We start from the raw sequence: 17813 nt of genomic DNA, 5'->3' as shown, positions 1-17813 counted from the left end.
ATTTACACTTTAATAAAGTGTTATAGATAACACAAAAATATAGGCAAAGTTTTTATCAAAATCGACAGTTGAATGGTTGATAAAACAAAATAAGTGCCGAGGTCAATATCTCAAGTTTAAAAGACCTCTTTGTTTTATTAAGCCGAATAGACGCGTCAAGTAGTGACAGTGTGCGTGAAGACGTTACAATACAACATGATATTTTATTGATACACTTTAAGTAAATAGCTGTGATACATTTAATTTATGATACCAGTGGAATTGAATTGAAAGTATTTGAGTGGTCTCTAGTCATTGTTATAGTTTTACCATAAGGCGACATCATAATTGAACTGGATATTTTCTTCGTTCATACATATCTATAGTCACGCTTTACAAGGACGTAATAAGTGCAGTCTAAAATAAAAACAGTTCAGATTTTTTTTGAAAGAGTTTGTGAAAGGAGGAAGCAAAATGATATCGTATTCATCAATGAGCTTCACCTGTAATGGGAAGTTTTTATTTGTTGTGTTCATCGTAGTGATGTTGGCATTCTTCATTTCCATGGATACGCATCTGTACTTTACAGTACAAGAAATGTCGCTTGTTAAACAAGATCCTGCAGTTCCTGGATTTTTCTCACCGTTCAAACCATTAAGCATGAAACTACTGATGACGGACCCTGTGAATCATTATATAATCGGCCCAACGGCAGAATATTTCGACGAAATTACGCACTTCAGTAAAGTTTTCTATTTCGTAACCCCAAACATGATCAGTATTACACATGTCATGGTCAGTATGGTATCAGCGAAAATGGTATCATCGGAACATTTGAGTAATCGGAGAATAGCAGTTCTTTTATACGAGTTCCGTTCTTGGCTAGATGATTTCGACGGGGTCATATACAGGAGTCATAGCCACACGCAAGGAATGTATGTTTCAAATCACAATACATTCGGTTATTTTGTAGACATATACAGTGATATATTAGGTGGCATATTTTTAATGGTTGGTATAATGTTCTATCTCTGGAAAGTGTTAATACCTGCAAATGGAAACTACTCGTCCTTACCGTTAACAAAGTCAGACAGTGGATCTACAAGCCCTGTGCCAAATAATTCACCAAATAAAAAATTTAATTTCAATATTTTGAATATTTTAACGGGCCATGAGCGACATGGTGGTGTTGCGTTGACTAAAAAGTACGTCTTTTTAAGATGTTTAAGTGTAGGATTAATGATAGCAGTGGCAGGTGGTTCCTGGGATAAATGCGTGGAACGATATACCGAGGTATTCCAAACAGATCTTTCGGACCCAAATCTTACAGTTAGTATATTTTTCTTTCTTTCTTCATACTGATGTGTCCAAAATCACCAAAAATACTCAATTTCCCAAAATGGTGTTCAAAAATTCATAGTGACTGTCAGATTTCAAAATTTGACTATTGTCTCTGACAACTTGTTTTTTCAACCCCGCCCCAAAGTTCACAACTCAGAAAATTACCATTTTGGTTCACCAGCCTCAACTTGTTTTCAGAGAATTTAAGGATACAGTATTTCTTTTAAAAGTATACCATGAATTCTTGAAAATTTGAAAATAGGTTGGTTAATTCTATTGAAAGATTTAGATTTACAAATTGGAAACACTTACACGTTCCTCTGCTAAAAATGGTGGACCAATATATAGAACCACTTGATATATTACCTTAGTTGACAACTTCGCATTACAGGTCATTGATTAACAAGTAAACACTGCTTCTTCAAATAAAAGCAATAACTCCTTTCAATAATAGGTCAATTTAATATGGGTCAATATTTTTATTTACACACCAACCATATATTATCAAATTTCCTATACTGTAATATTATACAATGGCAGGATTTTTCAAAAACTTATTCTTAAGGCCACATTTGAATTAAAATTTCTGTGTAAATGTACTTATAAATGATTACTGGGGTATTAACATTAGCAATTTGAGCAACAGTACTTAATTATACTAAAAAGTTATAAATTGAAATTTTGCATAACTTATAATATACATGTATGTATATTTTCTATCATAATGGTGACATAGTCTTGCTGTCCTGTTCAAACTTGATGATGTTTTGAAAGTTTTAATTTGAACACAGGCATTGTAAATAAAACTACTGTAAATCGATACATTGTTTACTTAAATGATATCAGATTTGTAAATGGAATACTGAAATATAATATAATAGTGTTAAGCCATGCTTTACTTTGATCCGACTGAAAATCTTTCAATTGATATTCTATGTAATATAAATACAGTGTATTAGCTCTATTGTAATTCCTTTTAATAACTGTGCACTGACAGTTAGGATTTTTTGTTTGGATTTAATTTGGGACATGCATTGTCTGGTACAGAAATAAGAAGTAGAGAAAAAAATTGTTTATCCTCAATTTTGGGATATAATAATTGATCTATTTAAGATTTAATCTTTCTCAGCCATTAAGAACTTTATTGTTACTAATCCCACCATACTAATTTTGAACACAATCCATCATAAAGGTCTTTAGGATCTGTTTTTGTAATTGCATAACATTGCAGTAGTTAGAAAAAATTAGCACACAACAACAAAGTCTGTGAAGTTACAAAGGTTTGGCTTGATTTTAGGTAGAGAGTCTCTCATAACAAATTAATCTTTGTGAATACTAGTATACCTGTATGTATGTCTGGTTATGACATTTTTGAACAGAGTATGACCGAATTCTTTCAGGATAATGTACAGCATTCTTATACAATGCTATAATATATATTAAAAGTTTTTTTGTTGTAAAGACTTAAAGTTTAGAGATAAATTGAGCCATACAATTTTCACTCATGTTAAGAGATACAAAATGTACTGTATAAGTCTTCTCTAATGTTTGAATTGAATAATTTTTGTTATAAACTTTTAAAAGATTTAAATGTGCCAGATGATCTGACTGTCCTGTCACTTTTGGACATTTTTAAACAGAGTTTTTAAAAAATTAATTTTCCCAACGAACGAATGAAGGAAAAAAGGGTTTGTTTATATAACCCATTTAAACGACTTTTTATATTTTAACCTTTAAAAACGACATATATAACCATAAACGACTTTTCAGTTAGCCCCACCCCTTTAAAAAACAAGTGCATTATGTAAAAATCGGAGTCCATTAAATCGGCTCATTTAACATATAAATTTAATACATACAGTTGAGATTGTAAATATTTTGACAAAATTTAAACAAAATAGAGTGATTTCATTGGCAGCCAAACTTTGACAAACTGTGATATACATGTATGTCATGTAAAGCCCAATTGTTCTGGTCACTGTTTTTGAGGAACTGTACCTGACTGCTGTAGGTTTGAATCCTGCAAGGGACATTACAACGCCTGTTTATGCCTAAAATACACCACAGGAGCACCAGTTCCAAGGTGTTTTATAAAGGTTATAGTAAAGCTGAAAATTTACCTTATAGTAAAGCTGAAAATTTACCTTATAGTAAAGCTGAAAATTTACCTTATAGTAAAGCTGAAAATTTACCTTATGACAGTGCTAATGACAATGTGATATTTTATTAAGATTAAAATTTTCATGAATGAAACAACAAATTGGAATAGAGGCAGACTTGACTTACTCAGCATACACAGTAGTTATATTTTGATGTATAAAGAGGTGACAAAAATCTGAAAATATTAAAACTTAAGTTACCGTTTAAGTGGTTTTTTCTGCGGGCTCCAAATTCTGCGGTTTTTCTAAATTTTGGCATGTTTTTATTTCTGTGGTCTTTATTTCTACGGCATAGTCTTTGGACAAAATGTGATTTAAATCCTGCGGCTCATCTTATCAAAGTCTAATTCACGTTACTGTAACTATTTTATTTGCATGTACACATCTGTATTAAAATTTTGTTTATCGTCGTCACTGCAAAACTATATTGTAGTAATTACAAATAATTATATTGTTTGCTTGCAAACAAATATAATGTGCAACAACAGACAGCATGCATCTTTTGATAAGTGTGAAATGACGTGTGAAAAATACACCCCAGTAGTATCTTTGATTTAATAAAATTAATAGAAGTTTGTCGTTAATCAGACAACAATTAATGTATACGACGATTATTTAGCAGTATAAGGGTTAAAATGGTTTTAATTATTTAGTGGTTAACAAGCCTTTTTTAGCGTACAGTCAAACACTATGATGTTTAAATATCTTTTTCATAAATTGGCATAAATAACAATAGGTACATCCTTACAAGCACATTTTACATACTTAGCCGAAAGCAATTTTATGTAACTCGATGACCCGTTATAATCCGTAAGTCGTTATTAGTTTAGATGAAACAGGTCATAATGTAGGACAGATATCGTTAAAAATAAAACTAAAAAAAACAAGGAAAAATATTCTGCGGTTTTTATTTCTGCGGTGCTGAAACTGACCGCAGAAAAAGCAGAAATAAAGTCACCGCAGAAAAAAACACTTATACGGTATAATGATTGAGCCGCGTCACGATAAAACCAATGTAATGCGTTTGCGACCAGCATGGATCCAGACCAGCCTGTGCATTCGCGCAGTCTGATCAGGATCCATACTGTTCGCTATCAGTTTCTCTACTTGTAATAGTGTTTGTAAGCAAACAGCATGGATCCTGATCAAACTGCGCGGACGCATTACGTTGGTTTTGTCGTGACGCGACTCAATTACTTCTGCTGTCAAATTATATATAAACAATATCATTATGATGATTTCAGCAAATTCAGACAGAGGCATTTCACTCTGGAAGTACTTGGTTTATTATATACATATGGAGGATATGGGAGGGACAGACCTGGCTTCATATGGTGCTTTTGGCCGTCTTTGTGGACAGGATCTGGGTAAGATACTGCCAGTCCTTCTGACACAAGTTTTATACTCTCAATATCTAATGATTGATATGTTTTAACTCTTTTTGCATAACCATGATCAGTTTTGAATTGAATTAGCATTTTGACTTAATTGATTTGTAAATTACAATAAGAATTTCAATGCATCATATTTGTTAACAAAAGAGCACATGTCAGTGTTTCTGGTAAAATCTTTTGCATTTTGTTTTTCAAATTGGGGTCAGTCAGTTTCCGGCAGGGGTCAATGGTTTCCGACTCGTGTTTTACTTGACCTAAAGGCTATACTTGTACAAGGAAATTATACAGTTTTGAAATTAGTATGTCAACTTATAATGTGGCATCATTATTGAAATGTCTTTTGTTGTCTTTTGCCTTCAACATTTCAAGAATCGTATGACATGCCAAACACTCAAGTTTCATTCCTGTCTGTAAAATGATACTTCTCAGTTAACAAACAATTCATAGAAAGGCAATTAAATTATTTTGAGTACATTGTAGGTTGAACATTGTAATTTTTGTTATATTATGTTTATGCTTTTTATTTCAGGAATTCCTGAATTTTTTTATGTACCTTGGCTATGTTATCATTGGAACCATCAACATTTTAAGTTATATACATTTATATCAGGTACGTCCTTGTAATGTTTCATATTTTTATATTATTTGTACCTTATTTCATAATGCTATTAATGATTATATATTACCTATAGATATCACATTCACATTGTCTGGTTCCGTATTGGTAGCATCTATAGGCAAGACTTTATTGACTCAACATACAAATACTGTTTGAGTTCTTTCTTACTATTTGAAATAAGATGGTTGTGTTACGATCTTAACCCTAAACCTGCTGGCGGCAACTGGTACAGCCCATGCTACCAGTGCAGACAAAAACCAGCTTACACAGCTTTGCCATTTGATCATGGTCTACCCTGGTCGCTATTCAAACAGTATATATTTTGAAAATTTACCTGTAAAAATCTGGGGTGTCTGTGGTTGAGTGGTTAATGTCATCGACTTCAAACCATTTGCTCACTGCTGTGGGTTTGAACCTCGACAGGGACTTAAGATTTTTTCATGTGAGGAAGCTATCTAGCTAGCTTATGGACAGTCGCTGGTTCTACTCACATGCCCGTTAGTGCCTGAAATAATGCACGAAAAGGCACCTGAGGTCTTTCTCCACCAATAAAGCTACTAAGTTGCCATATGACCTATACTGTATTTGTGCGACGTAGAAATCCGACCTATAAATGTTGAATGTTTTTTTGTCTGGATTTAAAGATGGATACCTTGTTTTTAGATAAAAACCATGGTTTAAGGGTATTAAAATAATGGTACGACTATACTCAATTTACTCAACATATACTGAATAAACATTAGAATGTTGCCAGTGATATGTCTGACTATCTCGAACATCATGACTTGACCTCTAGGTTAGCTAGAGTTAAAATGTGATTATCATATAAACCTGAAATAATTATCTATATATAGTTTTATAAAAACCATGAAATATTCTAGTACATTGTACATGTATGTTGTAATTATGTTGATAAGATTGTTAACAGCATCTTTTATTATATTATATATATGAAGTCATTTCCACCACCTCATTATCTGGTTCTTGGCGGAGTATTTCAGCACAATATTTCCAAATTAGAAATTCAATACAGAGCATTCAGTTATAACTCAATACAATTTATAAGGCCATTATATATCCTTAGTACACATGTTTTTTCCCTTTTCACAGTCATGTATAATGAGCATATACATGAAATGACGAAGTTCGTTAATGGGTATAAAGCTATATTTCTGACAAATATTTTTATAAAGTTCACAATGGTGAAATAATAAATTATATTGTTATGAAAAATCTTATGGCCAATTCTCCAAAGTTGTAACATAGAATGTCTCTGTTATTTAACACATATGAATATTGTAATGTAAACTGAAACGTCCCAGAATAAATTTTATTATGTTGCAGTAAAACATTGTGCAATGATTTCTTGCTTGTGTCATTTGATCTTACATAAGATATTTACAAAGAAATTTCTTTAATACAGATACGGGTATTTTCTAGTTTGCAAATCTTTTGTAAATGAAAACTTTTGAAGCAGATATTTAGCTTTATACACTTGAAAGAATACATAAAAAAACTTTTGTGGGGGGAAATAAAATTAATCAAGAATGAACTTATCACCATACCAAGCTTAGATAGCGTTTCTTTGAAAAGTAAATATGTTTTGATGAAATGATTCGATATCGACACTGATATCACATAATTATGAGATAAGTTTTAAGGGTGCTATGCTAGCAGCATGTACAGAGTTTATGGTAGATTTGTTATAACAAAAGTTACTTAAATTCTGCCCCTAAGGGAAAAATGACCATTTTGACTTTCTGAACTTTTGAAGTACTATTGTCTTTTCCATTTACTCAAAAGTGTGACAGCTCAGTTGTTAACACACATGAATATGATAAGTTTGATCTATTGGTTATCAGGAGTACAGGTCAAACTATGCAGGTATTGGTAGAATTGGACAGCTTTTGTACACGCCCTTGCATCGCATCACACATTGGGTTTAGTATTCTCGTGCAGGTTGGATACCTCAAAAACTACTGAAAGAAATGGGTTGAAACTTCACACTCTGTCTTGTTCTCTGTGATTATCTGACATGATTGGCACAGGTCCCATAACTCTGAAATACCTCTTCACAGAGCTAAGTTATACCACTTTTATTACTGTCAAGCACTGAAAATAATCGAGCAGGCTGTCTTGTTATTTGAGTGAGTTTCATTGTTCGATGGAATTTGAATCTATATTAACCTTAAAGTGCTGGAACCAAAAGCGTAACGCCACTAGTATAGAGCCAGGCCAGCCTGCTCATCCGTACAGTCTGACCAGGTTCTATACTGTTGGCTGACAAACTTTAAACATTCAAATCAATATCCCTAAAATTGATAATGGACAGTTCCAAAAATGGAAGTTTAAAATATTGAGCATGTTCAGGGTTGATATAAAGGCAACATTGTTTATGAATCATTGATTTCTCAGACTGATAAGAGATACAATAGACAGTCAATAAGTCAATACGGGCATTGAATGAATCAGTTATGGCAGAGACACACCTGTCTAGTATATTTTGTCATAATAGGAGATAAACATGGTCATACTGAATTAACTATCAATGTGAGACATGACCTCATTATGATGTGATTGCATTATCGTAATGAATGTAAAGATACTGGCCTTGTCATATTGAATGTTAGAAATATAATTAATTTCTTTCAATTAAATGTACTGTAACTGAATGCAGTTAGTTTATATAAGAAAACTTGAAAGGGTGTGTAGGTTGAATCGGGGTTATCTATATTTTATTTTAAAATGAGGTTAGATAGGGTGATATTAAAATAAGTGACAGCCCAAAATGTTGCCTAATGATCTTAGGTACTCTACATTTCCATGAAGAATTATGAACTTTGCTAGCAATATATCTCAGACAAGATGTATTAAAAATTTGTTTTTACTCAACTTTTCACTTATATATATATATAGTAGAATGTGTACATGAACTATATAAACATACTCAAGTGTCTTCATTTAAATTTAAGATTTCATCCTTTCAAAAATCCAATTTATGCATACTTTACATGCATATGCAATTACAAGTTTAAAACATCTTCTTTGTACTTGACACTTTACAAACTTTGAGACAGTTTTGAGATTGGTATCATTTACATTAACATGACTTACAATAGTACAATATTTTGCTTTGAGACTTTACTGCTTTTTGTGTGATTATTTTTTATTGCATCAATAAAAGAAATGAAAACCCAATTTAACTGCAAATTTTCTTTCTCTATATATTGCTTAAAGCAGAAATAACTATCCACATATTTACAAATCTTTTATATTATTAGAGGCATTCAAGCTTTCACAGTTAAACTTTCAGGTGTTTTATAATGTATTTATTTTATCATTTCATGCTTTATAATGTATGTATTTATTTTATCATTTCAGGTAAGAAGTGAATTACAAATGTAAAAGTAGGCGTAGAATTTGGTGAACAAGCTGAATAAACCAAAGTACGTTACAACAAGGAATATGCAGAACAGTTTCCTTATATATCTGATATATTTTAACAGGAACAATAAATTCAGAAACATCATCAAAGACAGCACAATTTACCTTCAGAGTGACATTAACTATTTAGCAGAACATTTGCAATGGAAATCACGCATAATCTTGAGAGTGTCCCTAACAAAGGCTCCATAGGTAACAAAAGAAGTCTTGAGAAAGCCCCTTTGAATGATAAGAAAAGTTGATATTTACGTAGCAAGATTTTGAACATTTGAAATAAAAATTGAAATGTCATTATCTGTTAGTTGATAGGCTGTATTTTTGAAAAGGTCAATATTTAGATGGCAATAAATCTTAGACATGACATTGCAAATAATTGAAAATATTTGATCTCCAAAGATCAAGTTTTGTAATTGTTATTTATGAAGTTTCCAATATATAATTTATATTGTAAAGATGGCTTTATTGAGGCATTGTGTAATGAATGAGCAGTCTTTAGAGAGGCGTGTACATCTTATAGTTGAAAGAGAAGTCTGATTTCGAGTGAGCATGAATTGTTTTAGTATTGTTTGATGTATATATGTTTCTTCAATGCTGTGTGGCATTTTAAGAATTTTTAAGCATTCTTTTGGATCTAAATTATTAAATTTTCTTAAGTGTTTTTTTGTGTTTTGATGTGTATGAGAATCCAAGGATATTGTCAAGTGTTATACTGCTTATTTCATTTTAAAATCTTTTTTTATGCACGAAATACTTTGGTATATATCAAAGAAATTTCTTATACAAGCTACAAAATTGCGTCGTATATTCCTATCAAACATCTAAAGTATCAATTTTCCGCAGACAGATTTTCTGTGTAACACTTGGTTTACATTTCATTTTCTTCATTACAAGTTTTCTTTATGTGAGCTGCCTTTCTATCTAAGATTGGAATTAACTTCAAATGTTATTATTGCTGCACCAATGATTGAATCAACATTATGCTCATGCCATGGTAAATGGTGAGTGTATAAGTTGAAAGTCAAAAGAACTTTTTGCTTAGATTATTTTCAAATTTTATAGTCTCTCTCCCATACATAATCAATACAATACAATACAATACAATATACAGTTTATTTGCAGAATGTTGTTAGCATAATTACATGATTATACAAAGAACAATAAGAAATCATACCTTATGCCCCCAGAATTGTTAAATTAGATTGTTAAATAATTAGATAAAAATCCCTTTTAGCTTTAATTGCCATATCTTTTGATTATATTTCCAATGTTGCAAATCTTTTAAACATTATGAATGAGCATTGTATTTGAAGTATGATAAATTTCGTGTACATTTGTAGGGTGTTAGTATAGAGAAAATAATGGGACTTTTTCTTTATGGGATATGATTATGTTGTAACTTCTTAGCAGTGACCTTGCAGAAATTTAAACTTGTAAATGAAATAACTCTTGAAAATATGTAGAAAAACACATGACATTATTTCTGCTATATTTTTATGAAATAGAGGTATAGTTCATGATGATAAATAATTATATTGTGTTGAAAGTAAAATTATTACATTAATAATGAGTGAAAAAGTTGCTTTTATCCATTTTTACATTATTTTTATTGCTAAAGAGTGAATGGGAGATAGATTGATGATTTTGTCTTCCTTTAGTTATTATTGAGTATAATGTTATGTAATACATGTCGTTAATTTCTTATGTTGTTGTATACTGAAAATATGTGAGCCGAGCCATGACAAAACCAACATAATGGGTTTGCGACCAGCATGGATCCAGACCAGCCTGCGCATAGGTGCAGTCTGATTAGGATCTATGCTGTTTCCTGTCAGTTTCTCTTCTTGTTATAAAGTTCGTAAGCGAACAGCATGGATCCTGATCAGACTGCGCGGATGCGCAGGCTGGTCTGGATCCATGCTGGTCGCAAACGCACTATGTTGGTTTTGTCGTGACGCGGCTCATGTTATACTAGAAACTATATCTGTTTCCTGACTCAAACATTCAGGTATGTGTATAAATTAAGGAGTATTTATGTATTGCTGTGCTAATCAAAATTGATCTTTTGTTGTCTGCAGCACTCATAAAGTGTGTATGCAGATAGAATATGTTATATTTGTGTGCCAACTGGACCCAAAGATAAGTTATAGTATGACAGAAACATTATTGTTGCACTTCAGCATCTGGATTATCATTAACCTATTACTTCTTACAGACTACCGGTAGATAAGATAAGCCAATAGACTAAATCCAGAATAAGAAATATTTTAGGTTTTTTCCCAGCTAAGTCGAGGGTACAAGCAAATTTTTACAGTTACAATTTCGAAAATAAGCAAAAAAGGTGCACCATGAAGCTATAACAGTAAAAGTTTGTTTGTACTAGGGTATTAGCTTGGAAAAACCCACATTTGCTGAGTTCGGAATAACATATATTACTACTATATTTAGATAATTGTTCTCTTTTCCAGTTAAACCACTACTGTATAAATATGATATTTTTTGATTATGGCTGCAGTGCCGAAGTCATTAGAATTTATGCTTTCTTTGATTTTCAAAGAATTTACGTTTGAATTTTTGAAGAGCCAAATATTTTATGTTCATAATGAATGTCTAGCAAATTATGTGATTGATTTTTTCCTTTCAAGATACTTGTTTTTACCATCAAAAATTTATCAAGTAGGCCAATAATGAGGTCTTGCTTACCTGGAAAATTGACATCACCCTTAGGATATGTTAGTTAGAAAAATTAGAAACAGGTTAATTTAAATACATTTTGTGGTAGTCATGTCATTAAAATACATGTATACCTGTAAAAATGGCAATTCAGTAAAAGAAATAATGAAAAACTGTATAAGAAATAATTGTTTCTTAAGTGGTAATTTTTATGGTATATACATTAAGTATTTAAGCATATTAAATGAATGTTTACATTAAAATGACCCAGTTAAGGTACGGGTTATCTCAATTATTCTCTTATATTGTATAATGACTTAAAGGTCAGGACAGTGCATAGGTGATTACTTTGATATGTGGATTATTGGTAAAACTTTGTTTTGTGAATTATCAGTGCATTGTAGATAGCTAAGTTAACCATTACTTATAAAACTCCAACACTTGTTAAAGATTTTGGAATGTGTATATACATACAAGCACTCGTATATGTATGGAATTTTTCAACAGATGCAGTTAATGATAAGTTTGTTCACAAATGCTATACCATTTTACTTTACAAATTCCAAAACTACAGAATATTAGGTGAAGTGTTTATGCCTATTTATTTGAGGATAATCTAGTTGTCATTTTATCATTTATTATTTGTGTAAAGCAATTCTGTGAAGATCTTACGATAACTTTTACTTTGATGTCTCAATAGATCATGCTGAATGTACATGTAAAACTATGCCTATAAGAAAGTACTTTGCTAATTATTATAAGAAAATACTAAAGATATATTTACTCATATTTTAAAGGTTTTAGCTAAAGACCACCTATAATCACGAGATCTCCAGTTCTTTTACAACTTTAAATATATTAATTTCCAATAAACCTTTGTTGCATTACACGTCCACCACCTGAAGACCACAAACCAATGTTTGGTATAATGCTTTATACTGGTCAGATAAGTCTCCGTTTTTAACATGATCATCAAAGTTGGTGTATTTTTTTTACAATTATATATAAAAATGCTTTAAGTGTGTTTGTATCTCATTCTATATTTAAGTCATCTCAAGTTTTGTTTCATTCTCATTATTATGCCATTACGCAATATATTGGAAGTCAGAGATTTTTAAAAGAAGAAATGTTTTGATAAGTTAAATTGTTGAAAATTGTTCTATTAGCTGATGTCATTGCACGATATATGTTTTGGTATTGCCAGTATGGATTTTATTTAAGCTACACAATATGTATTGCAATTTTGCATGCTTTACTTTATAAAAGGGTAATATATATTTAGATCAAATAAGCAATCAATTTTTAAATGTTTATATGTTTACATACAGCTTCATTTTTTGTAGGACGAAAAGTATTATATAATGACTTCTTCATTGTCTCATTTTAAAACAATTGTTGTTTTCTTTTAAGTTATACGTGTAAAGTATTTTTGTTGTTGTACTTTTGTTATTGTATTCTTGTTGAATTGAATCAGCGATGTAAAGTAGTTGTATATGAAGTTTTGATTTGTACTCTTGTACTGTTATAAATTTAATTTATGACATATTAATAATACCTCACTTTGACTCCTGTTAAAATACTGTTATTCTTTAATTTACCAGTTCATTAATATTATTTATAGAATTTTTTTTTTTTGGATAGATTGCAGGGCGTAGTTTTAAAGGTTGTACCTCTATACTTTGCTGCTTACGTAGCCAATAGCTTTTTTAAACACATTCATAATTACTCCCCCTTCCACATTAATGTAGGAACCACTGGAACCACTTTGTCCTGTGGGTCTGGCTGCCAGTTGGATCCACTCCACCATTCCCACGCTATTAATCCTTTACGTCTTGAAGAGATTTTCTTCAATCTTTACTCAACAAGGTGGTGTGCAGAACCCATCATGCCACTTCTTTCCTGGTTCAAGTCAAGGTCACCCTTGAAGGTCAAATGTAAGACAATTTTGTGTCCGCAGTATCAATCATTATTCTTGTACCCCTTGACAAACTTTTTTTTCACATTTAACTCAAATGTTCACCTTCAGAAATAATGGTAAATGGATCTACATAAAATCCTGTGTCGCTCCTGTGGCAGCTCAAGTTATAACCTGATTTTATAGCAAATTATTGACTCTGCAAAATCCTTTCTTTGTATTGTTGTGACTAATTTTAAAAATTTGCAGTCATTTAGAACTTATACAGTAACTTTTACATGAAACGTAAACTTCATGATTGACCAATGAAAATCAACAAAACGCACAGTAATTTTATTGACAAGTTAATTTCTTGCTTACTTTTAAGAGTTAAATTTCTAGTTAATGTACAATTTTTCTTTGCTTAACGATATATGATACAGCGCATTTTTATAAGCACTAATATTTTTTGTAATTTAAACTACTTTGTATAGTTTCATTATGAAATTTCACAAATTACCATTTAAGACCCATCAAGTCTCAATATAGCTATTTGTTTTTCTTTTTTCAAAAGCTTTATATTTTTGGTGTCCTGTAGCAGATTCTTAAAAGTTACTCATTGCCAGTATATTTAAGTTGAGCCATCTTTTGTGATTTAGCAATTCGTACAGTTATAGTGATTTGGTAGTTTGTATGGAAGTCAATGTACCATTTTGTTTTCATTTTTTGCTACCTTTTATATCACAAATCATATCACATTTTGGCACTGTATTCATCAGGTAATTAAGTTTTATACATGTCCTAAATCTATTATTAGAACATTATAAAGCCCATGAATGCCTTTCTACAGAAAGAAAAAAAAATCATTTCTGAGACTTAAAGTAGCATGCCTCTTTCCATATTCATGCTAATTTTCAAGATTATTTTGAAAGTATATTTAAAGGTAAAATATTATGAAGTGAGCAAAGAAAGTAATACAGTAATAACGCTCTTGCATAATTTTGAAGTTACTGCCCTTTGTTAAAGAATGTTCCTGTGCTTGGCAAGGCTCGTACATAATTACTCAAAATCTTCAAGTATGTGATTTGTATCATTTTGATGAGGATATCAATTCAATTCAATGAACTTGTTTTATTTCTGTGTATTATTTTTCTGTTTTCTTTGCTTTCAGTATCATAGTAAACAATGTGATCATTTTTGTATTGACCTTAATTGAGTATTTTAAAATTAACAGTGCACCATTTTACTAAATTTGTCATTATCATCATCATCATCATCATCATCATCATCATGGTTTTCAATATCAGAGTTCACTCAATTTTCAGTACCATCAATATCATTATGAGCATTATCAATTATTATATAATTATCATCATCTCAGCCACCGTGGACCTTATCATCATCATCATCTTTATCATCATTATCATCATCTTTATCATCATTATTATCATCATCATCGCCTTAAATATTATATTAAACTAGAAGTTTTTCTTTTTTGTCTGCAAGTCGTTACTGTAGTGCAATAACTGGGTTAAGTCCTATTAAATTAAGAAGGGCTTAACCCGTTACTGCACTGAAGTGACGAAGTATTCATATATAAGCACATGACAAAAACATGTGGACATTTTGTTTACTGTAGTATTTACTAATTTTAGATAACTACCCCAGTGACGTTACTAACAAAAGTGATCCATGAATGATCTCACATGGGTTTGTCTTGTATGTGTTAATTTTAATTAGTATAAATATACTAGTATGTATTATTCTTACACAAGTTGACACTGCATATTATACATATGCTAAATATGGTTAATGTATGACATTTGTATATTATATATTTGTCAGTGTTTTATATGTATGAAATGTAAGATAGTCCTGTTTTTTGTAGGTTTCATAAATTATAAATTTTAACGTCCTTCAATTGTTAAATGTTACATCTTGTAAAAGAGTTATACTTCCAAGTTTTATATAATGTAACATTAACTTGAACTACTTTTTAGCTCGACTTTTCTATGAAAAGGGGAGCTATCCTACTCGCCCCGGCGTCGGCGTCGGCGTTAGCGTCGGCGTTGGCGTCACACCTTGGTTAAGTTTTTCGTACCACCCCACTTTATTTCAGAAGTATTACAAGTATGGCTTTGAAACTTACCATACTTGTTCACCATCATAACCTCCATCTACAGACAAGAGTACATAACTCTGTCAAGGTTTTTGACAGAATTATGGCCCTTTTTTGACTTAGAAAGTGTATTGAGCTTGGTTAAGTTTTTTGTACCACCTCACTTTATTTCAAAACCATTGGAGGTATTGCTTTGAAACTGACCATACTTGTTTACCATCACGACCTTCATCAACAGACAAGAGGACATAACTCTGTCAAGGTTTTTGACAGAATTATGCCCCTTTTTGACTTAGAAAATACATTGAATATGGGTAAAATCCACTTATTGCCTTAACCCTTTGAGATATTGCTTTGAAACTTTTAATGCTATTTCACATCATTACCCCCATCTGTACGCAAGAGAAGGTAACTCTGTCAAGGATTTGTTTTAAAAATTAAGGCCTTTTATCGACTTAGAATCTTGGTTAAGTTTTTTAGTACCAGTCCACTTTTTGACTGAACTGTTTGAGATATTAATTTGAAAGTTGGAATACTTGTTTACAATCATGATTCCCAAACATGTCCAGGAGAAGGTAATTCTGTCAAAGATTTTATTTGAATTATGGCCCTTAACTGTCAATGTTTTGTATTATAGGCAAGCACTAAAAAACTTAAAAAATCTAAAAAAAATTCATTCCTATCCACTTGTTCACTTTACCATAAATTATGTCATATAAACATTGCTGTAATATTCAAGGGTATCAAACAACTAGTTATTTTTCTCTTTTTGTACTTGAAATTAAAATCAGTAGTATAATACTATTAAATTTATTTAAGGCTCAACTCAGTTTTTTTTTCTTTCTTACCAGCCCTCTTTTGACTTAAACATTTCAAACTTTGCTGCAGTGTTCAAGGGTATCACACAATTCAGTAAAATAATTCTTCACTAAATATCTTAATGCTCATGGCCATTGTTCACTTTAAAAATACAGAGATTCTTGTATTGCCTTTTACTGCAAAAACTTTTTTTATTGGCAAGCAATAAAAAAGTCGAGCGCGCTGTCTTACGGACAGCTCTTGTTAGCTTGTCTGTTTGAAAGAAAAAGTCTAGCTATTGCAATGGCTGCGTCGTCATTGTAGTTGTCATTGATGTCATGCAAAAACTTAAATGTAGTCCATTATTCAAAACATTTTAAAAGTTATCGTCATGAAACTTGGAATACTTGCTCATCATGACAAGGTGCAGTTGTAAGACAAGGGACATAATTCTGAAAGGTCAATTTCTTGAGTTATTCCACTTATTGTCTTTCATTTTTTTAGAAAAATTGGTTATTGTTTAACAGACAAGCATTCACACCGCATGCGATGCTCTTGTTATTTTTTTGTCTAAAATTTCTTCATTTGTAATAATAAAACATGACAGCTAGATATGTTTTAACTTCTGTTTCTCAATAGTTTTTACTGATAGTTAACTGTTACTTAAACTTTCTTTGCTACACCGCAGTTACTTACATTCATGATCGTAAATTATCTAACATTTATGAGTCTTAAATGTGTTGATTTTACATGTGTCATTCAAACACATGTTTGTTTTCGTCTGTGTGAAATATTGGTATATAAAATGTAGTTCTGAAATAAGAGTGATGTTGGTGTGCCATGAAGGTTTATTACTTACACTTAAGTCTGTACTTTGAATTGTTTAATAAAAGTATAAAATATCTACCTTTCTTTGTGTCTTATTGTTACAAGTAAGGGCTAAATAATCTCAACTTTATGTTTAAAGCGGCATGTCTCCACTTTTATGCTAATTTTCATGAAAAATCTGATAATGTATTAAAAAGTAAAATGTCGGTCTTTACTGCAGGGCGACCGTCGTACAATGATCTCCGGCACACAAATTGTTGGGCTTTGCAATAAGCTGCTTTTATAACAAGCGTATCTGTGTTTGTAACGGCAGCATCTTTAAATCTTATATACCAGCTCCTGTCTGGAATGAGTATGATAAAGTGTCAGAAAATTCCACAGACTGAATAATAAATAACTTCAATAATGAATAACGGCCTATAGACATCCAAAATTGCCTTCAAACTCCCCTTCATTGAATATCGTTTCTGTAAAATTGAAATTGAATTACTTCCCTTTACCCATAGTTCATTCTGACATGCTATATTGCATCTAACTAGAGAGCCGGGTACAATGGCCACGTTAAAAA

At 31.3% G+C, this 17813-nt stretch overlaps 1 protein-coding gene across 1 annotated transcript; it reads left to right on the top strand.

Moving 5' to 3' along the window:
* Positions 1 to 228: 228 nt before the first annotated feature.
* LOC132729245 (ceramide phosphoethanolamine synthase-like) lies at positions 229 to 17321 on the top strand (the record flags this gene model as incomplete). Its single annotated transcript, XM_060714967.1, is given in 4 exon segments — positions 229 to 1308; positions 4724 to 4846; positions 5403 to 5483; positions 8874 to 17321. Coding segments are annotated over 4 exon segments (1083 nt in total). The 3' UTR covers positions 8898 to 17321.
* Between the last annotated feature and the right edge of the window lie 492 nt (positions 17322 to 17813).

Source organism: Ruditapes philippinarum, unplaced genomic scaffold (genome assembly GCF_026571515.1).
Source record: "Ruditapes philippinarum isolate M1 unplaced genomic scaffold, ASM2657151v2 ctg5737_1_1_1_1, whole genome shotgun sequence".
NCBI lineage: Eukaryota > Metazoa > Mollusca > Bivalvia > Venerida > Veneridae > Ruditapes > Ruditapes philippinarum.
The sequence above is the reverse complement of the archived record's forward strand: the minus strand, read 5'-3'. Positions and strand labels throughout refer to the sequence as shown.